The sequence below is a fragment of the Malaclemys terrapin genome, chromosome 16 (genome assembly GCF_027887155.1).
Source record: "Malaclemys terrapin pileata isolate rMalTer1 chromosome 16, rMalTer1.hap1, whole genome shotgun sequence".
Lineage (NCBI taxonomy): Eukaryota > Metazoa > Chordata > Testudines > Emydidae > Malaclemys > Malaclemys terrapin.
Window position 1 is genome coordinate 16,188,872 of NC_071520.1, and position 27,745 is coordinate 16,216,616.

Below are 27,745 nucleotides of genomic sequence, written 5' to 3' on the forward strand. Positions count from 1 at the left end.
GCATCTTTCAGCATTTCCCAAGTGCAGAGAACAGACAGGAGACTGATTTAATGTTTAGGATGCTGTAATGGGTCTCAGCTTGTTTAGAGCAAGGTGGGTTTTGAAGACAGATTAGATTGGAAAATAAAGTAGGGTGCACTACTTACTTGCTCTTGGGACTTTAGAGATGGACAAAAAAAACCAAGGACAAACTATGTAACATTCAGTAGTCAGGTTTTAACATGGGAATAGCTGCATAAAGAAAACCGTGGGCATGGACTAATTCCTCCCTTGGAGTGTAAAAGTCTTCAGTACATCCCGAAGAACAGATGCATGACAAATATATCTTTGTGCAGGAAAGGGAAATATTTCTTAAACATCCTATAGCAAACGTGACTGACTGAGTTTCCCTTTCCTCCTGCCTGGTGCATTTCCCCTCTTTGCACAGATGGGTTCTAACTACATTTGCAGGGTATGAACTATAGCTGACATTCAGATTCATAACTCTAATGGTTCATTTAGCACTGTGGTTCTCAAACTGTGGGTTGGGACACCATTTTAATGAGGTCACCAGGGCTGGCATTAGACTTGCTGGGGCCGAAGCCAAAACCTGGGCCCCACCGCCTGGGGTCAAAGCTGGAGCCTTACTGTCCAGGGCTGAAGCCAAAGCCTGAGGGCTTCAGTGCTGGGTGGTGGAGCTCAGGTTATAGGCCCCCCACCTGGGGCTGAAGGCCTTGGGCTTTGCCCCCCACCCAGGGTGGTGGGGCTTGGGCTTTGGCAGGACTTGGGTGGGCTCAGGCTTCAGGCCTCCCTCCTGGGGTCATGTAGTAATTTTTGTTGTCAGAAGGGGGTTGCGGTGCAATGAAGTTTGAGAACCCCTAATTTAGCAGACAAAGGCCAACCAGGCAGACACCTTTTCTCCAGCCCAGCATGTGGAAGTCAATGAGAGGGTGGTGAGGAGCTTTTGTTCATCTCAACATAGCTGGCATGAATGCTGAAAAATGCAGTCTTTGAAGATGTTTTCTTTTTTAAACAACAGCCTGTCCAAACAATGGGATTATTTGACGAAGTCTGTAAAGTATTGAATGAACTCCCTGACAAGGCTAGAACCTGGGCAAGGTCCCTGCTAGTCATGAGAATTTAGAGTTTCATTGAACATTCCTTTTTTTTGTATGTTTGTGTTGACAGCATTTTTCCAGCTCAAACACACTTTGTAGAAACTGAGCGGCAATGAGGGTCGGTCATAGTGTCCCCCGCTTAAGGTACCAGCTCATCCTGGGCCTGATCCGAAGCTCATTGAAGTCAATGGGAATCTTTCCATAGATTTCATAGGCTTTGGATCAGGTCCATTGAGCCAGGACTGGTAGTGATTCGAAGTTGTTACAACCTGATGGCTGTTCAGGGGCCTGTGTGAAATGACTTGGTGGCTCTCCATCTATTTCCATTTAAACTTACAACTATTGCTACTAATTTTGTTAGCAGTCCCAGCAGCGAGGCTAAGAACTGAGCGGCCCACAGAGAATAAACTGCCCACTTTCCGCTAGGGGTGATCCATCTGTGATCTGTCTCAGCCATGGAGGAGCAACGTAAACACACCTTGCATTGCTGCTGCCTGTGTCATGCCTGTTCTTTGAGGTCAAATAGCCTAGTGCTTGTCAGAAACACAAAATTAATCTGATTTTTTTCAAAAACAAAGGCCCCAGCCCTAAACTTTGGGAGCTAGAAGTAATCAGCCCCTGGCAGGATCAGGCCCAAACCTCATTCTGATGAAAGCAGGACTTTCTAACGTCTTCCATTATTTCTCCAGTGCTCAGTTATGATTTTTATTTTGTTTGTGGCTCTATGTAGAAATAAAAAGCATCCAAACCCCGGCTTTCACCTGATGCCAGCTCCAGTGATGTTACTATTAGTGTTCTCCCAGGTTATTTTATAAAGACTGGCAATAGGAAAGCCTATCACAGGACGTAGAGCCATGAGATTCAGAATAAAGACACTTTCAGAAGAAGTGGGCCCATTTTTTTGTTACTATAAAAGGGCTCAGCTCCATTCTTTCAGGAGAATTTTGTCGACTCACATAAGCAGAGAATGTGGCCCATTATTGACAGAATTATGCTATTTTTAGTGAGAGACATGCACGGAAGTAATGCTTTTTTCATACAAGAGGTCTGGCTAGAGTAATTGTTTCAGATGTTGCTTTTAAGTGGCTGCAGCCCTGTGGTGATGTACAGCTATACTTCTAAAAGGTTGCTTTGTTAAATCAAGTATGGCTGTAAGGTGTTGATTTTTATAAGATTGGTTCCAGGGGAAAACACAACTATTTGATACTTAATGCCAGTACCAAAAATGGTTGTTCAAAATATTGCTGGTCAGAGCCCAAATCTTGTTTTGTTTATTTAGGCCCCAGTCCCACAAACACTTTCACATGCACACAGCTTTACTCTCATTAGTGGGACTACTCACATAATAAAGTTATATACAAGTGTGTTTGCATGATTGGGGCTTTATTCGGCTCAGGAAAAATTCCCATTGAAGTCAATGAGATTTTGCCTGAGGAAAATGAGTAAGGACTGCAGGTCTGTTAACTCCATTCGTTACCCACAGGGGATCGACAGTAGTTAGATTAATTAGAGTGACAGTGCGTTACGAGGAGAAATGATAACGACGGGCACAGATTATCCCCATTGACTTTTCTGAAGTCAGTATGGAGATTTGTATTCTAGTTTGTTTTTTTTGTAAAGGACACAAATAAGGCACCACACAAATTACAAGCCAGCTTTGGTAGATTTCTTGCAAAATGTACACATTTAAATGCCTTTACAGTTTATAAGGTTACGGTGTTTACAAACAAAAGTTGCAAAGATGAAATACAGAATATTTCACTGTTGTACCAAAATCACATATTACGTTACAATAACAGCATTGTAGTTCTCATTTAAGACACTGACAGTTTAAGAACTGCACCTCTTTACTGAGGAAACAATTCTACACATATGGTGTTTGCTTAATGATCACATAGGCTCAGATCCTGCAAACATGCTTGTGGTTAAGCATGAAGTTTTATCTCCAATGGGACTAATCATGTGCTTAATGTTAACCACATACATAAGTGTTTGCAGGGTCAAGGTCCTAGTCTCTCAAGCCTCTGTGTATTGACACCATCACTTTTTTATGTTTACTAAGCAAAGCAAGAACAATATGGATGAAGCCCTATTGCAAAACTACAGATCCAGTTAGATCACAAGTCTCAGCAACAGTAGCAAATATTCAGAGTTGACATACACATGTGTATTATATGTTTGTGATGGAACCATGAGGCTGTAGTTAAGGTTTAGTGTTATACTGCGAGGGAGACTAATGTGTAGAGTGTTTCCTTATTAGTTGGAGGCAGAAGGTAGTTCCTTATGGAGTCCATCAGGGTCAGTAGAAGTGTGCTGAGTTGGTATAAGAGTACTGTCACATGGCCTAGAACTTGTTTAATTGTTTTTAGAGTTTGCATTAGGAACTGTCACACTTACTCAGTCCCTAATCCCTTTTCAAAGAAGCTTGTTTCACACACATCTAAATCAGGAAATCCCAAATTGTGCTTGCATAGAGCAAAAATTAGTCATCCTTCCTCCCCGGTTATAAAAGTTATGGTGGCTATGGGAGCCATAACCTTGAATTTCTTGATTATTGCATGTAAAGTCTCAGCAATAATATCAGGTTAAGAATTTTTTGCATTTCCTTGTTTGTTTTTAAAATAAAGAATGGTGTTAGTAAATTTAACTGCTGTTGCACAATCAAACAGATGCATAGTCACATTAAATTGTGCCCCTACTGAGCACACAAAATTTGATATTGGCAGCAAGACGGACTCAGCAAGATGGCAACCAAGACCTTGCCAAGTCCTTTACATTACTTGTAAAGTGATATCGGAAGGAGCCTACTTGGCCTAACCATATTCTATTCAGCATTAATGCTTCCAATTTCAAATTGTGCATGCAAAGCACGTGCCAGAGCAAGTACACATTGTATGCTGTAATGATTTCATATTCAAGTAAATGTAGACTAGGAATGGGTTAAGGAGGAGGGATGGTTGGCTGGCCTGAGAGTACTGAGCAATCAAGGTTACAATGTAAGATGAGTTTTATTTGAATGCACAGTGCTTCCTATGCACATGGATCAGTGCCTATACCTGAATGACTGTCCCAATTAGTGGAAAATCAAAGATCTCAGTCCATGATTGTTCTAAACCAATTTTCTTCAAACATAGCAGGGCAGAGGTTAATTGTCTAAACTGAGGAATGAAGACCAAGGTTAGTTTGAAGTTTTAAAAAGAACGTACATTTTATTTATCCAAACTCAAACAAATTGAAAAAAATTCTTAAATAATGAAAAAACAAACAAACCCACCACTGTTACAATAAGCCAGATGTGGGTATTTTCTTTACAAGAAAATAAATAAGAGAAATTTCAACCCAAAGGGTCTTTTAAAAAAAAAATGTGAAAGGACTGAAAATGTTTTATGATGAAAGTTAGTGTAATAGTGGCACAATTCATTATCATCACACAGATCAGTTGATAAGATATATAAACATTTGAAGTCTTGTAAAAGAATCCATTAAAAAAGCCAGATTGCACTCACAACGTTCAAATTTGAAGGAGGTGATGACAAAGTCCTACTGGGGGAATGTTCAGGGCACCCGCCCCTAGGAAGAGATGTTTGCTAGCACAAGCCATTTGGTGCACTAACAGATGCAAACTCCTCTCTTATATTTGCAGATACATTATACTATAAACTCCTATTCCCTATGGGTTGTTCTGGACACAAAATGGGAGAATAAGTTGCTAGTTGTGCATGATGCCCTAGCATACCCCACCTCCTTCCAAAGTTTGTCTCAAACAACCAGATACTGGTTGTTAATTACCAAATTCCAGTGCTGGGCTGTCACCTATTCCTGCCCCCAATAGTTCGTACATCTTTATAATAACAAAACATGCGGCTAGAATATAAAAATATACATATAAAATATAGACAATCTCGTTTGTTTTTTATTATAAAAACAGGGTTAACAAACAAGGAGTGTTGAGTTCTGAAATAGTTCTGTAAAATCTTGTACCAGAATCGTCCTAACTGCTTAGACCGATGCCCCGCAGAGTTTAGTTAATTTCATTAGCCATGTGTTCACTCGGATCTGTACAGCGGCAAGGCAGCACATTACAACAGCACAATAAAACTTTTTTAAATTATAAAAAAGACATTAAGGGAAGGATGATTCCCCAGCTAGGGAGATGAATTCGCTGCTTAAGAGGCTTTGTTTTAAGAGAGTTCTCATTTCTCCACAATCGGATGGAGAACGCAGACTTTATCTTATTCTCTAATGATACATAAACAATCCGGTAGGTCATTTGGGGGGCAGCAGTAATAATAATCAAATTAAATAAGCAGGTGCGGGTTTGTAATTAGTCACAAAGTAGTTTAAAAAAAAAAAAAGCCCTGAGCACCTGCTCTGTGGTTCATATTCCTGCAGTAATAGGTTAACTCGCTTGCATGTTACATAGCATACATCTCAAAGCAAACAACCCCCTTCCAGTTAAGGCGAAGCAGTGCCAGCCATTGGCTGCCCGGCTGATTTACCGCTCATCCCGGGGGAGACAGAAGAGTGGGGAAGAGAGACCGAATTCACGCCGGTGGTCCTTTCTGTTTAACGTTTGCAAGGCTCAAACAGGGGCGAGCTCCAGGCGCGCAGCCGGGCTGGTCTTGTGCCACTGAGCGGTACCAGCGCACAGTCCAGTTCGGAGCTCGCCTCCCCAGAGTCCGCGCGAGTCATTTCAAGCATCTCCGGCGAGGGAGCCGGGCCCAGGGCAGGGTCCGGCTGGGAGCTGCAGCCCGGCTCCGTCCCTGGCCCCTCAGACGTAGTTCTTCTTGTCGTACTCCCCGTTGGAGGTGGGCCGCCGGGTGGAGGCCGAGTATTTGACGGGGAAGGCGTTCTCGCCCTCGCCGGGGCAGGAGCAGGAGCAGCAAATCAGGCTGCCCCCGAGGAGCAGCAGAGCCGTGGCCGCCCAGCCGATGTAGAGGGCGGCCCCCATCTCCCGCTTCATGGAGTTGGGCACTTTGGGGTCGTAGAAGCCGCTGATGATGATATTGGCGAACCAGGAGACGGGGATGAGGACCAGCACCCCGCAGAGGATGTAGAGGACCCCGCCGGTCATCACGATCCAGGACTTGGTCTTGCCGGCTCGGACGCAGGTGGTGCACTGGGACCCCACCACGGTCACCATCAGCGCCACCAGCCCCAGCAGGGTCACCAGGACGGTGAGCGCCCGGCCCGTCTGCATGTGGGGATCCAGCGCCAGGATGGAGTCGTAGACTTTGCACTGCATCTGCCCGGTGCTCTGCACCGCGCAGTTCATCCACAGCCCCTCCCAGGTGGTCTGCGCCACCACGATGTGGCCGTCGGTGAAGGCGGACACCTGCCACATGGGCAAGCCGCAGACCAGGATGACCCCCACCCAGCCCAGGACGCATAGCCCCAGGCCCAGGATCTCCCGCGCTGCCGAGGTCATTCTGCTCCTCTGGATTCACAAGCTGCTCGGGACTCAGCTGCCAGTGGCTTCGCGCTGCCTCGGGAGCCGGCTCAGGTTGCGAGTGCCAGCCGGGGGCCCGCGGGGCTCTATTTGAAGCCGCAGGGCGGGCCCCTCCCACCCACCTCCGGCCAGTCCCAGGCAGCGGAGGCCGCCCCCAGCCAGCGAGGGGCTGGGGGAAAGGAAGCAGGAGCGCGTGTGAATGATGCACGCCTGGAAGGAGTTGGGGGGGGGGGCAGGAAAAGAGGCTGGAAAGGAGCCAGCTGCAGACGCTGCAGCTTCGTCTTCCCCTCCCAGGGGCTGACCGCGCCATGGGGGGGGGGGTGTCCTTGTGTGCTTAAGGGTGGGGCTCTATGACTGGCTGGCAGCGTGCGCCAGCTCTTGCATTGCGACAGTGACACAGACACAGGATGGTCCCTGCGGTCTGGAACCCCCATGACGAAGAGGGAAGTGACGGTCACAATGAGAGATGAAGTCACTTTCAATTACCCCTTCCGTGGTTCACTTTTCTGGCATGGGGGGAAGGGGAACCTGACCCCTCCTTTCCCTTGCCTGCGTGCCTGGACTTCACCCTCGGTTGTTATATGATGGCGCTTTACCGCACTACTGCAAGGAGGTTGTGTGGAAGAGGCTCCGCAGACTACAAAGGACATTGGATTATCTCTGTCTTTTGGTTTGGCTGGGAGTCAGCCATAAACTATTTGCAAATCGTCCCTTTCACAAATGACTGTTGCTTAAAGCGCTGCTCTTATCTCAGCCTGATAGTCCATAAGGCACAGATATGCTGTCACAGCTGTTATTGATTATGGACAACATGTTGGGTACTGTGTTGTAGCTCATTTGGTCCCAGGATAGTAGAGGGACAAGGTGGGTGAGGTCATATCTTTTAATGGACCAACTTCTGTTGGTGAGAGGAGAGACAAGCTTTCCAGCTACATAAAGCTCTTCTTTGGGTCCTTGGACAAAATGTCATTCCTGTTTGGATCATTCTAATTGCTCCTGAAAACCTTAGATCTTCCTAAATTACCAAAGGGTAGCAGTAGTTCAACATGATGATAACCTTAACAAGCTCTATGGCAGAATCTTTGTTAACTTAGACAGGTCTGAGGTTGTCAGGAACAGAAAAAATTATGAAGAAGGCTGAGAGAAATAATGAGGGGATGGGATGTTTTTTATTGACAAAGCCTATGGTGGCAAGTTCAAAGAGAGTCCATTGAGATCTCGCTGGGCAGAATAATAGTGCAGAATTGTCAGTCAAAGAACTAAATGCATTTGCTAAAAAAGGCATAAAATCGAATACACATTGCGTACAGCACAAAAGCCTAAGCAAATTCCATGCCAAAATGTAGTTATGAGAAACCTTCTCCAAGAACAATGAACTATACATTATACATGGAATCTTCTCGTCCTGTTTCTTTACCCAATGATTACTTTAATATTCTAGCTAAAATACTGGTGAAGAGACTTCTGCATTCATGAAGATCAATCCATTTTACACTGGGGAGGACAACAGGAAAGGAGAGATGCACATTGTAGAGCGATGACCTACATGTTTGAAGGAGACACATTTGACTGATTACTCACTTGATCATTTTTATTATGTGAACTCAGTGCAGAAAAAGAGTTTGACTGGGTTAAGCTGGGGGTATTCACAGGAGATTTCACCAGCAATGCAGTCATTAATCAAATGGACAAGAACTTTTATGTTTTAGTTCTAATGCATTAATTAAAATCAATGATATGATTTCTGATTTATTCATAGAGCCTTTGGTTTATAGGTTAAGAGAATTGATGTTAGCTGATTGGAAGGAATCCATCTAGGTATATGATTTCATGATTTGCTGTTGCCACTTTGATTTATATGACTTATTAGATGGAACCTAATGTCAAGACACATAAATGCTTGGGAAAATTTAGCTTGTGAATATTCTGGTTTAAGAATTAATTGGGGAAAGCTTGTTGCAGCACAGGGCTCCTTGAATAAGCTTCCATTGAAATGGAATATTGGTGTGATTAAATTGTTAGGGATATAAAAGTGGAATCAAAGTGGCAGAGATACAGGTGAGAGGCAATGTCTTTAAAAAGTTGGATTATGTGTTTTTTGACTAGCTGATTCATAAATTATGAGACAAAAATGGAGGTTGGACTCTTTGACTACCAAAACTATGATCCTTGCAAAGAAATTCTCTTGTATAATCCCTGCAGTCAGTGTGTTTATTGGCTCATACATTATTTGTAAAGCTGCCTACAAAATCCCTTGGAGAGGAACTCATACGCAGTGAGTAGTATATGGCTCGATAGCATTCATCACCATATATTTTTGACAGGATTCCATGCCCAATTTTGGGCTTATGTACCACCCTCTGTTCCTGTTTCCATTGGTGTCGAGGTTTGGCGCCGTCAGCCATTTTGAATTTTTGTTGTTGTTATCTTTTATGTTTGAATAGGGGGAATGTTGCATGCTTCTGCTTTGATACATTTGGCTGATTGTTTAGAGAAAAAGGTTGAAAGAATAGAGTCCGATTTATTAGGTGCATAACTGTTGTAGCAATAGCTGTCATGGCATTAATGATCATTTGTTAATGAATCATTGAACTGTAAGGACATCATGAGTTTTAACAAAAAGGAACTCAGACGCTTGCCTACAAAGACATGGTTTATAAATGGTAATTTTATGACTTAACATCCCCCATGAAACATCAAATTGATCTGTGCTTCCTTTTAGGCAATCACAGCCCTTTTCTCCTCTGTCTGTTGAAATTAATTCTGGTCTGTGTGCAACAGCTTTAGTAGGTGTTCCAAGGTATAGGACAGAGCACAAATGATCCCCAAACTTTACAGCAACTGTGCCATTTTGTTTGCCTAAACCTTCAACTAGACCGGCCAGTGCCCAGCATTTCCCACTCAACTGTATATGCTCAAACCTGCGGGAAAGCTTGTGCAACTTCTCAGAGCCTTGAGGCTGAGGACTGGAGGAACCAAAGATCTCTTGAGGGTTTGAGCACATGCAACTGTTTGGGGGGTAGGCAACAAGGATACATCAGGGCCCAGCACACAGACTCACCCAGGGGGGGAGAGGAAGCCTAATGTGTACCAATCACAAAAGCCTGAAGTACCAATACTGATATGAAATACCAGTATGTAGCATAGCAGCTGTGCTAAACTTGCCACTAATTCTCATCAAATTATAACCAGAGAGTTTGTTTTATACCAGGGGTAGGCAATCTTTCAGAAGTGCTGTGCCGAGTCTTCATTTATTCACTCTAATTTAAGGTTTTGCGTGCCGGTAATACATTTTAACATTTTTAGAAGGTCTCTTTCTATAACTAAACTATTGTATGTAAAGTAAACAAGGTTTTCAAAATGTTTAAGAAGAGTCATTTAAAATTAAATTAAAATGCTGATCTTATGCCACCAGCCTGCTCAGTTCGCTGCGAGCCTGGGGTTCTGTTCACCTAGGCCGGCAGCAGGCTGAGTAGGGCCTGCGGCCGGGACCCCAGATCTGGAGGTGGATGTTTCAGGGGTCAGGGCAGAGGGCTGGGGGAGGGTATGCAGGGCAGAAGGCTGGGTGTGTGTTGGGGTGGGGGGGTTCAGGACAGAGGGCTGGAGGGTGTGGGGGGTGCAGGGCAGAAGGCTGAGTGTGTGTGTGGGGGTCAGGGCAGAGGGCTGGGGTGCTCGGCTTGTGGGGGTGCTCCCAGCCCCCTGCCCTGAGTGGCTCAGGGCGGGGTGCTGGAAGGGATATGCCCTGTTCCACCCCCTTCCCCCAGGCTCCATCCCTACCTCTCTCTGCGTCCTCTATGGAGCTGTGTGCATGCTGCCACTCTTCCCCCTCCCCCTCGCTAGGGCCATCAGCTGATTGGCCAGGGATGGAGAGGAGGCGGGGCAGGAAAGCACCACACTGGGAGAAGAAGCCGGCGAGGGGGGAAGCTTGGTTCTGTGGCAGCCAAGCTTGGTTCTGCCTCCTGCCCCTGCAGGGGAGAGCGGTGGGCACGGGGGCTGAGGGCCGGGACCGTGGCAGGGAGCTGCATGCCACTCAAATCGGCTCGCGTGCCGTATTTGGCATGTGTGCCGTAGGTTGCCGACCCCTATTTTATACTGTACTTGTTAAGATAATGGAATCATAGAATATCAGGGCTGGAAGGAACCTCAGGAGGTATCTAGTCCAACCCCCTGCTCAAAGCAGGACCAATCCCCAACTAAATCATCCCAGCCAGGACTTTGTCAACTTGACCTTAAAAACCTCTAAAGAAGGAGATTCCACCACCTCCCTAGGTAACCCATTCCAGTGCTTCACCACCCTCCTAGTGAAAAAGATTTCTTAATATCCAACCTAAACCTCCCCAACTGCAACTTGAGACCATTACTCCTTGTTCTGTCATCTTCTACCACTGAGAACAGTCTAGATACATTCTCTTTGGAACCCCCTTTCAGGTAGTTGAAAGCAGCTATCAAATCCCCCCTCATTCTTCTCTTCTGCAGACTAAATAAGCCCAGTTCCCTCAGCCTCTCCTCATAAGTCATGTGCTCCAGTCCCCTAATCATTTTTGTTGCCCTCTGCTGGACTCTTTCAAATTTTTCCACATCCTTCTTGTAGTGTGGGGCCCAAAACTGGACACAGTACTCCAGATGAGGCTTTAACAATGCCAAATAAAGGGGAATGATCACGTCCCTCGGTCTGCTGGCAATGCTCCTACTTATACAGCCCAAAATGCCATTAGCCTTCTTGGCAACACGCTGTTGACTCATATCCAGCTTCTCATTCACTGTAACCTCTAGGTCCTTTTCTGCAGAACTGCTGCCTAGCCACTCTGTCCCTAGTCTGTAGCAGTGCATGGGATTCTTCCGTCCTAAGTGCAGGACTCTGCACTTGTCTTTGTTGAACCTCATTAGATTTCTTTTAGCCCAATCCTCTAATTTGTCTAGGTCCCTCTGTATTCTATCCCTACCCTCCAGCGTATCTACCACTCTTCCCAGTTTAGTGTCATCTGCAAACTTGCTGAGAGTGCAGTCCATGCCATCCTCCAGATCATTAATGAAGATATTGAACAAAACTGGCCCCAGGACTGACCCTTGGGGTACTCCACTTGATACTGACTGCCAACTAGGCATGGAGCCATTGATCGCTACCCCTTGAGCCCAATGATCTAGCCAGCTTTCTATCCACCTTATAGTCCATTCATCCAGCCCATACTTCTTTAACTTGCTGGCAAGAATACTGTGGGAGACCGTATCAAAAGCTTTGCTAAAGTCAAGGAATAATACGTCGCTATGGACTTGTGCTCATCCAGCTTTTCTAAATAGTCCTGAATCACTTCTTTCTCCACAGAGGGCTGGTCACCTCCTCCCCATACTGTGCTGCCCAGTGCAGTGGTCCTGGGAGCGGACCTTGTTCGTGAAGACAGAGGCAAAAAAAGCATTGAGTACTTTAGCTTTTTCCACATCCTCTGTCATAGGTCGCCTCACCCATTCAGTAAGGGGCCCACACACTTTCCCTGACCTTCTTCTTGTTGCTAACATACCTGTACAAACCCTTCTTGTTACTCTTAACATCCCTTGCTAACTGCAACTCCAATTGTGATTTGGCCTTCCTGATTTCACTCCTGCAGTTCTGAGCAATATTTTTATACTCCTCCCTGGTCATTTGTCCAAGTTTCCACTTCTTGTAAGCTTCTTTTTTGTGTTTAAGATCAGCTAGGATTTCACTGTTAAGCCAAGCTGGTCGCCTGCCATATTTACTATTCTTTCTACACATAGGGATGGTTTGTTCCTGCAACCTCAATAAGGAACCTTTAAAATACAGTCAGCTCCTGGACTCCTTTCCCCTTCATGTTATTCTTCCAGGGGATCCTGCCCATCAGTTCCCTGAGGGAGTCAAAGTCTGCTTTTCTGAAGTCCAGGGTCAGTATTCTGCTGCTCTCCTTTCTTCCTTTTGTCAGGATCCTGAACTCGACCATCTCATGGTCACTGCTTCCCAGGTTCCCATCAACTTTTGCTTCCCCTACTAATTCTTCCCTGTTTGTGAGCAGCAGGTCAAGAAGAGCTCTGCCCCTAGTTGGTTCCTCCAGCACTTGCACCAGGAAATTGTCCCCTACACTTTCCAAAAACTTCCTGGATGTCTGTGTACTGCTGTATTGCTCTCCCAGCAGATATTGGGGTGATTGAAATCCCCCATGAGAACCAGGGCCTGTAATCTAGTAACTTCTGTTAGTTGCCTGAAGAAAGCCTCGTCCATCTCATCTCCCTAGTCTGAAGATCTCTAGCAGACTCCCACCACAACATCACCCTTGTTGCTCACACTTCTAAATTTAATCCAGATACTCTCAGGTTTTTCTGCAGTTTCATACTGGAGCTCTGAGCAGTCATACTGCCCTCTTACAAACAATGCAACTCCCCCACCTTTTCTGCCCTATCTGTCCTTCCTGAACAGTTTATAGCCATCCATGACTGTACTCCAGTCATGTGAGTTATCCCAACAAGTCTTTGTTATTCTAATCACATCCATAATTCCAAGATCAGAGATAAGAAGGCTGCTTCTTCGCCCACCCTTTAACAAATACAAGTGAAAGTTATATTAAGTTTTGTAAAGGAATAAACACTTTAAAATACAAACCTATATGAAGACACATCCCTTTATTTAACATTTTTACAGCTGTGTTTCAATAAAACAGAGCATGTAGAAACGCCCAGGACCGGCTCCAGGCACCAACCAAGGAAGCAGGTGCTTGGGGCGGCCAATGGGAAGGGGCAGCATGCCCGGGTCTTCGGCAGCAATTCGGCGACGGATCCCTCAGTCCCTCTTGGAGCGAAGGACTCGCTGCTGAATTGCCGCCGAAGAATGAAGCGGTGCGGCAGAGTTGCCGCCGAACTGCCGCCGATTGCGGCTTTATCTTTTTTTTTTCCTGCTTCGCTGGTTGGGGCAGCAAAAGAGCTGGAGCCGGCCCTGGAAACGCCCCAGGTTTAAAACCACAGGGCCTTAGTAACAGCCAGTTTATATTCACCTTATTCTGTAAACCAGTGGATCAGAGAGAAGTTTGTTTCTTACCCCCCCACACTTTTTAACAAATACAAGTGAAAGTTATATTAAGTTTTGTAAAGGAATAAACACTTTAAAAGACAAATCTATATGAAGACGGAGCCCTTTATTTAACACTTTTACATGTGTGTTTCAAAAAAAAAAAAAAAAAAAAGAGTATGCAGAAACACCCCAGAGATAAAACCACAGAACCTTAGTAACCGTAGTAACTTTTTATCTCTGATCCACTGGCTCACAAATGCTGTTTTTGCTGCAGTTTCAAATTGTCCTCACTAAAAGCATAGGGAAAAGCGTTAACATTTTTTTTGTTACTAAGGGTTTGTGGGTTTAACCCTGGGGTGCTTCTGCATGCTCTTTTTGTTGTTGTTGAAACACACATGTAAAAGTGTTAAATGGAGGGATGTTTCTTCAGATAGGCTTGTCTTTCAAAGTGGTCTTCTTCTTTTCTAATCCACTAACTTAAAAAGGCTGCTTCAAATTGTCCTCACTTAAAAATAACCAATGTTAGCAAAAGCATAGGGGAAAACTTTTTTTATTACTATAAATTACTTTGATAAACTGGTTGTCTGTGGTTTTAATTCTGGGGTGTTTCTACGTACTCATTTTTCATTAAAACACCTATAAATAAAGGGCTGTTTCTTCAAATAGGCTTGTCTTTTCAAGTGATTATAAAATAGAGCTTTATTCCTTTACAAAACTTAATATAACTTTTACTTGCTTGTGTTCAAAAGTTTAAAAAGAAACAAACTTCTTAGCTCTACGTTCTGGACATCTAACAGCCTTCTTTATCTCTAATTCACTGGCTAACAAAGTTGCTTTTGCTGCAGCTTCAAATTGTCCTCATCAAAGGCATAGGGAAAAACTTTTAAAAACTGTTTGTTATTAAGGGCTTATAGTTTCAACCTTTATTAAAGCACCTATGTAAAAGTGCTACGTGGCAGGAAAGATGCTTGGGGTCTGTTTTTCTAGACAAGAATAAGGCAGTTAAAGGGCAGGGGAGGGTAGTGAGGGGAGGGGAAGGAGATGGCTCTTGTTTAAAAATCTTGGGACTATAGGATTGGTTCAGGGAAATGTATTCTATGACACAGCTGTAGAACAGCATCTGATTGGTCCGATCCAAAGGTGTAGATAACTAGCCTGCGGGGTTGTGAGCCTTGGGAGCTCCCTCTTTCCCCAGGAACAGTAGCAAGGGTAAGATCCCTCTCTCTGACTCAACCACAGGCTGCCTATCTTTGGCCTTTGCAAAGGGGCTTCCTTTTCCCTTTTCCTGCCATGTTCTCTCTTTTAACCTATCTTTATATTTTTCTCTTTTATTTAACTCTTTTTAAATGCTCTTTTCTTAACCTACCTGTAGCGAGGTGGACACCTGCTCCTGCCCTGAAGGGCTTGAAATCAGCCCTGGGAGTAGTGCCGTATTATTGCCTAGGCCGACAAGGCCTAGGCCTAGGGCAGCAAATTTGCAGGGGCGGAAGCTCCCCTCCACGCCCCGCCCCCCTGCTCCAGCTCACCTCCGCCTCCTCTGCAAGCGCGCCCCCGCGTCCTGTTTCTCTTCCCTCCGAGTGCTTGCGCCGCGAAACAGCTGTTTTGCAGCGCAGGGAGGGAGGGGGGAAGAGGGGGACGCCGTGCGCTGGGGGAAGAGGCGGGGCCGGGGGCGGGGATTTGGGGAAGGGATCCAATAGGGGAAGGGAGGGAGCGGAATTGGGGCGGGGACTTTGGGGAGGGGGTTGGAATGGGGGCGAGAAAAGGGCGGAGTCGGGGTGGGGCCAGGGCGGCAATTATTTCCCAGCCTAGGGGCGGCAAAATTATTAATCCACCACTGCCTGGGAGAGGGCTGAGACAGCGAGACAGCTGCTGCTAGGAAAGCAGCAAGCCTCAGCAGATTGGGGAAACAGCCACAGCTGTGGCTACACCCCAATCAGGCCACAGCTGGCCTGTATAAAAAGGCCAGTGGGCCAAAAGCACAAACAGTCTCTCTCTGACTGGAGAGGGAGACAGGCCTGGCTGCTTGGGAACTCACTCAGGGGACCTAGAGTGAGGCAGGGCTGGGGAAAGGCCTTAGGAGCTGGGAAGCCCTAGGCCAGCAACTCCCCAGGCTGCAGGGCCTAGTTCTAGGCCCACCTAGGTATTGGGCTTGCAGAGGGGCAGCCTGAGGGTGGGTAAAGGCAGCCAGTCCAAACCCCTTTGCCTATGATGAGTGGCTGATACTGCAGTCTGTCCCAGTGAACGGGGGCTAGATGGAGACTGGGCAGTAGACAAGACTGAGGCAAAGTGGGGGTAGTGGGTGGGGGTTCCCCTGGGTGCAGGTGACCCAGAACTGTGGGGGTACTGCTGGGGGGGCAACACCCAGTTAAAGGGGCACCAGAGTCCTGGGAGGGACATGAGGGCCAATGACAGGTGGGACACCTGGCCTGCAGAGGGTGCTCCAAGGCTGGAAAACGAGCTAATTCCCAGAAGACCAGCAGGAGGTGCTGCCGGGTGAGTCCGGCACACTGCTATGCTACCCTTATATTTAATAAACCTTTTAAATTTATCTCAAAATTTTTTGTTCTTTAATAACATGCAAGACTAGTCCTTTAAAAACACCTCTCCTTACTAAACCTAATAACAAATCTTTCTTTTCTTTAATAACTTGCCTCTATTCTTTCAAATGAACCCTTTAAAAACAAAAATCTTTAGTTTTCTTTAATTTCTCTTTCTATTCTTTAATAACATGCCAAACAAGGCCTTTAAAATCATCTTTCCTTACTAAACCTAACCAAACAGTCTTTCTTCTGTTTAATAACCTTTCTTTCTTTTTTTCCCTCTAAACCTAATCAAAGTATTCTTTTTTAAAAAAAAATCTCCTTTCCTTTAAGCTCCCTCTATTCTTTCAACCTTTTTCTTTAAACAATCCACCAAATGTATCAAAGCACAAGCATGCAACATTCCCCCTATTCAAACATAAAAAATATTTTTTTTCAAAATGGCCGACAGCGCTAAACCTCGACACCAACAGAAATGGGAACAGCGAGAGGGACATAAGCCCAAAATGGGGCATAGAAACCTGTCAAAAAATACATAGTGATGAATGCTATCAAGCTGTATAGTACTTCAGTGAATGCCAGCAGCTGCTATAAATACTTGAAGGCAACTCTAGCACAGCCAAGTTCCATTGCACACATGGAGTAGGCAAAAGGTGATGTGGAGACTTCTATTTTCGTTCAAACCAGGATTATTTTGGTTTAATTTAAATCAATTACAAATTGGATTCATCTTAATCAAAATAAGTGTTCACACTGGGTTTTAAAAATTGATTTAAGTTAAAGGCAACTTTCTTGTGTAGAGAAGACCATAGAATTCAGGATCCCTGGCTCTAGTTACTGCCTCCGATGCAGTCAGGTGTCAGCCTGCAACCCAGTATGGTCACTTTGGCCCAGATCCACAAAAGTATTAAGGATAAATGCAAAGTAATACACATTGGAAAACATAATCCCAACTAGACATATAAAATGATGGGGTCTAATTAGCTGTTACTACTCAAGAAAGAGATCTTGGAGTCATTGTTGATAGTTCTCTAAAAACATCCACTCAGTGTACAGCGGCAGTCAAAAAAAAGTGAACAGAATGTTGGGAATCATTAAAGGGATAGATAATAAGACAGAAAATATCATATTGCCTGTATATAAATCCATGGTACGCCCACATCTTGAATGCTGCGTGCAGATGTAGTTGCCCCATCTCAAAAAAGATATATTGGAATTGGAAAAGGTTTAGAAAAGGGCAACAAAAATGATTAGAAGTATGGAGCATCTGCCATATGAGGAGAGATTAATAAGACTGGGACTTTTCAGCTTGAAAAAAAGATGACTAAGGGAGGATATGATAGAGGTCTATAAAATCATGACTGGAGTGGAGAAAGTAAATAAGGAAGTGTTATTTACTCCTTCTCATAACACAAGAACTAGGGGTCACCAAATGAAATTAATAGGCAGCAGGTTTAAAACAAACAGAAGGAAATATTTTTTAACACAACACACAGTCAACCTGTGGAACTCCTTGCCAGAGGATGTTGTGAAGGCCAAGACTATAACAGGGTTCAAAAAAGAACTAGATAAATTCAGGAGGATAGGTCCGTCAATGGCTATTAGCCAGGATGGGCAGGGATGGTGTCCCTAGCCTCTGTTTGCCAGAAGGTGGGAATGGGCAACAGGGGATGGATCACTTGATGATTATCTGTTCTGTTCATTCCCTCTGGGGCACCTGGCATTGGCCACTGTCGGAAGACAGGATACTGGGCTAGATGGGCCTTTGGTCTGACCCAGTATTGCCGTTCTTATGTTCTTATGAATTAATGGAAGTTAGGAGCCAAAATACCTTTGAGGATCTGGGCCTCATATGGCTTCAGTAACCCTGCTGCACTCTTGTTCCTTCTTTTTACCACATGAGCATGTCCCTTTGTTGTGCAGTTATTACTCATGTTTGTTACCTAGAGCCTACAGACCAACTACGAACCGGGCTTTTTTGTACTAGGTGCTGGGCAACCCACAGTAGTAGGCAGTCCTTGCCCCCCATGCAGCAGTACCTGCTGTGTGATTTACATCTTCCTGGTAATCAGCATGTCTGTCCTACCTACCTAGAGGGGTATAATGGAGTGATCACATTAGATACTTAACAAGCGGGCACTCCAACAAATTATCCCATTACAATTCTAGCAGATGAAACAGTGGCCAGCACACATCTTCACTATCTTCTTCCTCCCATCCCCATTGTTTGGAGACTGAGTATGTGGTCTCTGCTACTTTTCCAGGACTGATCCATCCCAGTCTGTAAAGGCCAATATCTCTGTGCCCATTTTCAACACAGATAATATAGTCATGCTAACTCAGGGCAGCTGCCACCGCAAATTGATTTTCTCTCTCTGAGGAGCCATAAACATTTCTGGCATAAGAAGTGTCTTCCTAACAGAGGCTGCCTGGGAGAGCCAGTTGAGAGGAGCTATCACTTCTCCCCAGCCATTTTTGAAATACATACAGTTTACTTAAATTATTTTCAGGAGTAAATCCCATTATACAAGTAATGAAATTTAGCCCTGGGTATTGCTCCAGACTGTCAAGCTGAGACCACTGTTGTTAAATCAGAAAGATCCCAGGTATCAGGGAGAGAAGTGAGTGAGAACCAAGCAGACAGAGGTAGCGACCACAGGGTGAACAGGAAGAAAACCAGAACATAGGCTGAAATTGAATATTTGTATTGATTAAAAAATCCCACCACCAGAACAATAAAATAAAGGGGGAAGGAAAGCCAGCAACCTCCGACTGCAAGCACAGGAAAGCCACCACCCTTGCCACTTGATGGAAAGCACGAACTCCTAATTTCCCCAGATAAATAACTGAGCAAGGGAAACAGACACATGCGCAACACATGCAACATCTGAGGTTTCCTTTGCTAAGAAAGGAAGGTCACTGCATGGCTGGAATACCACTGCACCCTCCTCCCTATCCACCTGTCCCTTACCAATCTATTCCCACTAATTGCCCTATCCCAGACAATCAAAGCTACATAGGAATGTATGCTTAACAAGCACAGTATAAAACAAACTCTCCGGTTATAATTCAATGAGAATTAGTGGGAAGTTTAGCCCAGCTGCTGTGCTACATACTGATTCCTGGCCACTGGTATTTCATATCAGTATTGGTACTTCAGGCTTTTGTGATTGGTACACATTAGGTTTCCTCTCCCCCCCTGGGTGAGTCTGTGTGCTGGGCCCTGATGTATCCTTGTTGCCTACCCCCCAAACAGTTGCATGTGCTCAAACCCTCAAGAGATCTTTGGTTCCTCCAGTCCTCAGCCTCAAGGCTCTGAGAAGCTGCACAAGCTTTCCCGCAGGTTTGAGCATATACAGTTGAGTGGGAGATGCTGGGCACTGGCCCATCTAGTTGAAGTTTTAGGCAAATAAAATGGCACAGTTGCTGTAAAGTTTGGGGATCTCTTGTGCTCTGTCCTATACCTTGGAACGCCTACTAAAGCTGTTGCACACAGAACGGAATTAATTTCAACAGACAGAGGAGAAAAGGGCTGTGATTGCCTAAAAGGAAGCACAGATCAATTTGATGTTTCATGGGGGATGTTAAGTCATAAAATTACTATTTATAAACCATGTCTTTGCAGGCAAGCATCTGAGTTCCTTTTTGATAAAACACATGATGTTCTTACAGTTCAACAATTCATTAACAAATGATCATTAATGGCGTGACAGCTGTTGCTACTACAGTTATGCACCTAATAAATCATCCTAAAGAGAATGCATAAGGGACTTGCAACCCCTGAACAGTGGGCGGATGTAGCATTCAAGCTGAAAACAATGACACAGAAGTCATGCTGGACTGAGAGGAGCTCAGGGATTAGAAATGATTGTGTTCTCACTCTTTTCTTGCAGCAAGCAGGAAGAGCACCTCACTAGCCAGGTTTAGATGGACTTGCCTTTTGGACAGAGGAAATATGACCTGGCGCTCACACTGCATTTAAAATTTTCTGAGTTTCACGTACTTAACTACATCTGTTCCCTTCCACCCACTGAACTGAGCATCTGAAGGCAGGAATGAAATATCAGAGTCAGTATAAAGTTTATACTTGAAGCCCCAATATAATTCCCCTGAATAACAGACACTGGAAACTAGAGGCCTGATGCAAAGGACATTGAACTCAATGGGAGACTTTCCTCTGACTTCAAAGGGTTTTGGATCAGGTGCTAAAAGAAGTGAGGAGTGATATGTTTAGCATCCATTTTGGATGGATTTTGTGCAATTTTCTTCTTCTAATTAGCGCCTAACTGGGAGTGCATTAGGAGCACTGATAAATTAGCAAAGAACTGCTCTTTATTTAAAAATCCTGATGCTTTTCAGTCAGAACCACTTATTTTGATGCAGCTGTAAAGATGCCATCGTCTTTTCCAAGAGACAAGTTTGAATGGGTCTCTATTTTGGCTTCAAATGGGATTTGCACCCTCTACACAAAGCACTGCCCTGGTGAGTCCTGTGTGTAATCAGTGCAGACGCTAGTATGGTGGTGAAAAAAGAAGTGGGTAAACTAATCTAAACTCCATATTCTCCACATGCAAAGTGGATAAACTGTGTTTACCCTTGACACACCACTGAGTGCAGGCACGTCCTCACTCAGTCCAAGGCGACCTTCAAGGAGATTAATGCAAGAGAATGAGTAGGTCATTACAAAATGGACTGGAAGATGTATTTAATCACAGGGTTCAGCCCAGTGTTATCTCTGCTTGGAGCTGGGTTGAGGGAGTTTGCACCAAGAGCTTAGTGGCATTTCCTCCGTCACGTCATCTTTCAGCTTCTCAAAACACGTAAAATAGCGTCAAGATTTTGTAATGTTGCCTAACTAGCCCCTAATTACTTCATCTCCTCCCTTTGATAATGTCAGTGACTGACCAAACTCCAGGAGCAGGGAAGGGTCACCAGGTTCGCCTTTTCTGCTCTGTGATGGTGCTTCCAGGGGGAAGAGGATGTCAGAACAGTTCAGGAGACTGTGGGGAGGAAAGGGGTCAGAGCTGTGCTGGGGGGATGTAGTAGACCCGCAGGGGTTATCAAACTGGGGATCGTGAGGTTATTACACGGGGGGTCGCAAGCTATCAGTCTCCACCCCAAACCCCGCTTTGCATCCAGCATTTATAATGGTGTTAAATATATAAAAAAGTGTTTTTAATTTATAAGGGGGGGTCACACTCAGAGGCTTGCTATTTGAAAGGGGTCACCAGTACAAAAGTTTGAGAAACACTGAGGGACTTCAGCTCTGACCTTCTGCCTTGTCCATATTCATCTTCCTCATTTTTGTCCCCCACCCTTCAAAACATGTGCACACCGACTTCATGTCAGCCCCTGCACTGTTCTTGCATCCCCTGCTCAGTTCCTCAACCTGGGCCCCCCCACCAATGCCTGCCCCTCCTTGGGGAGGAGGGCTGTGCTGGATAGGCTGAGAGATGGGAGACAAGATGATGTAGGGGCAGTGAAGGGACAAAGGTTGTCTTTTATGGCTGGTTTCATCATTGCCAAGGAGCCAGAGGCAGTGGAAGCGGAAAGCTGGGTTGTGGAACATGCTCCAAAGAGCTTACAATCTGATTTCCATGGGGGCAAATCCTGAAGTGCTTAGTTATGGCCTGATCTCCCACACACCCAGGGCCATTTGTGCGTTTCTGGATCCTGCCATGTGGCAGGTAGTTCAGCTGTCTCCTGGACACTGTCTCCCCTTTCTATGAACCCTGAAGAGAGCTCACAAAGAAGGTACTGGGTCTGCACGCAGTGAGGGAGTGGGCCCTGGGGGATGCACATTGTCCCTCTCAACCCTGTAGGGAATATGGACAAAGGATAATATAGCCCCAGGCTGTATTAGTTTTTGCAGGGAGCCTACCCTACACCTAGCGGCCAGTTGGGAGATCCCTTGCAGCCCTATTTTAGTTCTGTCCTGTATGGAAGTCAGTCTCCTGCTCCAGATTGCTGTGTATTATTATTATTCTCTTTGACCTCTTTCCTACCTCAGATTTGGAAAATCACCTCAAATATCACTTGTAATTAATACTCTTAATGAGAACACATGAGATTGCTTTGTAATGTACATTGCAGACGTTTGAACAACGAAGGGAAGAATCTGGCCACAAAGTTAACTGCAGATCCTGTGGGGGCCTGGGAGGGAGGGACGAGTTACTTACACTAATCATGACTCCCAAAGATGAATTTCTTTACAAAAAACTAGAGGCTGGAAATTCCTGCACTGGCTGTGACACTGACTAATTCTCAGCAATGTTCTCTCTATTGTTAACAGGATCAGCACAGTACAAAGAGGTTTATAAAGACTGACAGACATCATCTGTTTTGTCAGTCCTAATTCCCTCCCTAAAAGTGAGGTTGCTTGAAAGAGTAGGGGAAGAAAATTTCCCTTTCTACTCAGACATGTCACTTCAATAAAAATCAGGGTGCAGCAATGGCTTCTCTTTTGGGTACTTATGAAGGGGAAACATCTCTGTGACCACCAAAGAATATAAATGGGCAAAGGTGAAAGTACTCAGCAAGTAACCAACGCCAGTTCCTTAGTAATTTTTATTACAATGCAAAACATTGCTGTTCCTGGAAGAGTGCAAAATAAACCCTATCTCTGAGACATTTTGTAGGTAGAAGGTAAAGGAAATCCACTGATTCTTCTCCATTGTCATAATTGGTGCTTTCAAAAGATGAGTTTGTGTGGGCTGGTGTATGAAAAGTAAGAATCTCATATATTCAAGATTGCTGTGATATACAGTACATGAAATCCATTAATCTGGGAGTTTTGGTGCATCACTGAAAAATATGCAAGTTTCTCCTCTCCTAGCGAGCCAGCCAGGGAATGTATTTATTACTTGTAGATTTTCCTGTGGGTTGCTAAATAGATGTTGACATTGTATCTCGTAGCAATATATCCAAGTACATTCACAGGTGATGACTTAATGCTCTTATATTAACAGACTTCCAGCAGTTTAAAGGCTTGTGCAATTGACCAGCTTCCAGCAGTGCTGGGGTTCTTGGTTTACAATACGGTGGCCTGAAAGGAACACATCATTACAGTTATTTACATGTCTGAAACGTTGAGATCTTTGTGTAGCTTTCCTCCATTAGAGATTTCACAAATAAATCTCTGCGTGGGAGAAGTACACATTCCACTGTGGTCAAATCATTAACAGTAAATGCTGGGACCAGCCCTGAATATTCCTGGTGCTCGGGCACCACAAGCCCATATAACCTGCCACCTATGGAACGGATGGAAAGAGAAGTCCCCATGTGAAATATTTATCAATGAAGCGCTGACCATTACCTCAGGCAAATGTCTAGAAAATGCTCAGTGCATCTAATCTAGTTTGTATGCTTTTCATGTTGTTATTGTCCCATGTAGAGGACTTATCCCCAATCCCTTAATATCTACAGAATGAAGCTTCTATGAATTGACTGCTGAAGAACTTGTTCCTGCAGCCTTAGATTCTGATTCAGCAAAGCACTTAAGCACATTCTTAACTTTAAGCATGTTTAAATCTCATTGAAGTGAATGGGATTCAAGCACATGCTGAAGAGTGCTTTGTTAAATCCGGTACGTAGTACTTAGTACAGCCTCAGTATTCAGTACAGCCGTAGTACTCTCCCCTCCCATTGACTTCCGTGGGTATTAACGATGCTCAGCATCTTGCAATATTGGTCCAATACCTCCAGGAGCAGTTCCTGTAACACAAGACAGCTGCTGCTAATTCAGCCATTACAGAAATGATACATTACTCTTTACTTAGTCGCATATCCCATATATTTGCCCATATGAGGAACAGACTTACAGCCCAATGGGAAAGCAAGTTAAACAGGTTCCCACTAATTGAACAAAAAAAAAGCTTTATTTCATCTCAAGTGTTCGTCTAACACAGCTGGTGTTCTGACCATATATTCTGTACTGTACTAATTTAATGGAAAGGATGCTCTGCACTGTGAGATTGATTTAGCTACACAATCTCAAATTATGGTTCCATTAATATAGTGTTATTTATTTAAATCATATTCAATCACTTCTTTAAAATCAGTTTTAAATTGCTGCCCACAGAAAACAACAACCAATGATACAAAGTGTTTTTCTGGACACAAAAATTGCTTCCAACTTGACAAGATGTGACTCCAGACAGAATGCAAGATAGGAATGAAAGGAAGGGCTCTAATTGTATTGTAAACAATGAAAACTGAGGTCTGCCAGTGGCTTTTATAAAAGGCATTAGGAGTACTTTGATGGAAGAACAGAATCAACATTCACTCAAAAATCAACGTCACGGTAGTGTGTGACTCAGAAGTAAGGCTGCCATTCACCATAGCAAGCTCTCGCTTACACTTGGGATGTCCTGAAATAGAGGACCCAGTTCAAGTCCCCATTCAGGATGACATTTAATATATGCTCAAGTCCCGTAGCCATCAATGGAACTTAAGCACATACTTAAATATGTGCTGAAGTGCTGTCCTGAATAGGTATAGACTTAAGGCCTTGCTTAACAGCATACTTTCCTGAATCAGTGCCTGTGAACAGAATTCAACCCACACTGACGTTGCACTACAGAGTATTCAAACATGTTGGTGATATATACAGCATTACATACCATAGACTGCTATAATATGGCACAGTGGAGCACATTTAAGAGGATACCACAGAGTTAACTCTGCATTCCCTTGCTTTTGTCAGTAAAAAGTGAACTTGTAACTGAGTTGAATTTTATGTATAATCTTTTACAGTTGACAGTCGATTACCTTAACCAGAAGGCAGTTATAGCACGAGATAAATAGTTCACCACCGTTTGCTTCCAAACTGAACCCACATAGTTTCCCCTTCACCTCGCTCCAGGGCATATTGTGAACGAATGCCTGCTGCCCAAGAAAAAAGATTATAGTTATGTCCTGAGGGGAAATTTTTTCTGCTTCAGAAGGATTTTCACTTCACAGATGAGAGGGGAAGACTTTATCCTAGACAAAACAAGTTATCTGCTTCAGACTGTTCATAATCTCATGTCAGCTGATTGAGTCATGGACATAACTGACAGACATGCAAATGTAACAAATCTGAGTATAAGGATAGTCTAAAGCACATGTCTGGGGTCGGGGGAAGAGTTTGCAAAAAGGCTCCTCTCCTGCACTCCTTACTCACCCAGGATTTCTATTGGAGTGATGTAAGTAAGATGATGAGCCTGAGCAGGAGTGCATGATCAGGGTAGGATCAGCCTGTTCTAGAAACAATCCTACTATTGCGAATTGCAAAGATACAAACAGACTAATACAGGGCCACTCAAAATTTGTCCTGCTGATTTATAGCTTGTTAGGAGCCCAGGGGCTCCCTTTGTTTAAAAAGGAGGAGAAAGCTGCCACCTTTACCTTTAACAAGATGGCGTGACCCATAGAGACTACAGGCTTGATTCACCAGGCTTCTATGGAACTCCTGGGTCCCCCTGCCAGAACGACAGGGCTGATAACCCTGGACAACTGGCAGATTCTTTGGGCAGTATGGAGGCTCCACATCCCACTGAAGGTACCAACACATGGGTGTGGCCAGGAGAAAGTGGAAACTGAACATAGTGTTTCTATGCAAAGGTTATTACTGACTGCTGGAATGGCTCCTTGTCAGGAGTGTTGGAAATTATAGCTGTCCTAAGACAGCTCTAACTTACATTGGAGGCCAAATTGGTCCCTGGCCCACCTCAGAATTGAGGAGCCACAAAGGTAGTATAAAGAGAATGGTCTCTGTCCAAACATGGTACACAGACATTGCCATCCCTGTTTGTACTTACTGAAATCCTGGCTGACAGTCCAAACACAAGAGTCCAAGGAAATGAATTGGCCATGAAGACTGACCTACCCTTTCCTCCCTTCGAGGTAATATAGCCATCTCAAATCTGATCATCTGGTGCAGGCACACTGGTAAACAAGGACGGAGGTAGCTTGCATTACAACTTGCCTCTTGTGTTGCTCCCTCGCTGTGGTGGCTAAATGGACTTCATTTTCCATTGCTGTTGATATGGAACCTTTATCATTACAATGGGGTAAATTCTGCCCTGATCTATGTTGATGTCAGGGGGTGAGATGCATGTTGCCCAGGAGTGTGAAAAATATGGTTCTGTGCTTGTTTAGAAATTAAAAAAAAGAAATATACTAAAAAATGAAAAAGCGTTGCTGATAAAAGCGGAAACAGACTGCTGAGTGCAAATGGGACCAGTGAGAGCTGCTGCAGAGCATAGGGCTGGATCCCATGGGCAATCTGAAAGCTCAGAGGTATTTGGATGAGAAATACGACCCAAACAATCTGGTGAGGGGATATCTGAAGCAGAATGAGCTCAGCCTGCATTGCATTGTTCAAGATTAGCTTGTGTGTGCAGATATACAGGCTACAGCTAGACTGTTTGCACAAGTGAGAACCAAATTGCTAGGCTTGCAGAATATAAAGTCAGTGGAGCAAAAGAGATTTGTCTATTTTCTGGAGTTACTTAACCTAAGACTGGCTGTCACTTCATTTCAACTGGATCTAGGCAGCCACTGAAGAAGAGCTCCATGTAGTTCAAAAGCATGTCTCTCTCACCAGCAGAAGTTGGTCCAGTAAAGGATATTACCTCACCCACTTTGTCACTGTGAGGGGTGATGTTTTGGGACTTGGGCCCTGTGCGATAGGTATTTCTTCATGGTGCTGAGCGCACTGTTTCCACTGCACTCAATGGGAGCTGAGGATGCTCCATGTTTCAGAGGGGGCCATTGGCGAAAAGGACTTCACCCATGATGATGAGGGATCAGGATGGAGTTTGCATCAGTTGTTTCAGCATTTTCAGAATCTTAGTGAAAGTTTCCCAAGAGTAGGATTATAGTGCCAAGCTGCAAAGGCACTATCCGGTCCTTGGCAAATGAAGAGTTAATAACTTGGGCTCACACAGGGGCTGCAAGAACTATAAAAGCAGCTGCCCTAGGAACTAGAGGACAGCCTGGGAGAAGACAGGCCTCTGAATCAAGAGGTGAATCTGGGTTGGTTTCCCAATTTTGGGTTTCTTATTTGTTCCATTTCCGATCTTTTAACTGTTGTCCCGTGGCTGAGGTATAAAGTTCTCCCACAGAAAAAGACACAGTTTCTGTGTTTTATGTGCTTTAGTCACTTTGCCAGCCTGCAGTGTAGATAACAAAACTGCTATGTTTCCTTTTGACAACACTGTTTTGAAAACAGGCATCAATTCAGCCTTTTCCATAACAAAGATTACGCTCCCCACAAAAGATTCTGACCACACTGCATATAGGGAAAGTTTAAAACAAACAACCGATATAAGATAGAGACACCAAAAATATACCGGCGAAAGTTCACATATTAACATGTAAGCAAAGAGAAAGCTGTTCTTTGAACAGAAAAGGGGAGGCACGTGTGTAAGCTGAAAATGGAATAAGAGCTCTATTAATCAGAGCCTGAAAACAGAATCAGCCAATGGTGGATCCAGCTATAATACAGGGTGCTGTAGCTGCAAAATATTTTTCCTTTTGAATGATGGGGTTTTAGGTTCTTGGAAGTGCTAGAGTTATCCCCACCTTTTTAGCTCATAACACTTTCATTATGCTGCAGGAGCACACCCAATTCTCCTCCCATAAGATATGAATAATGATAAAA

The 27,745-nt window shown here is 44.4% G+C and overlaps 1 protein-coding gene across 1 annotated transcript; it reads right to left on the reverse strand.

The window, feature by feature from the left end:
- Positions 1-4,988: 4,988 nt before the first annotated feature.
- Positions 4,989-6,625, reverse strand: CLDN5 (claudin 5). The gene has a single exon (XM_054006280.1). It carries the CDS (start codon positions 6,523-6,525, stop codon positions 5,869-5,871), a length of 657 nt encoding a protein of 218 aa, XP_053862255.1. The 5' UTR covers positions 6,526-6,625; the 3' UTR covers positions 4,989-5,868.
- Positions 6,626-27,745: the final 21,120 nt, after the last annotated feature.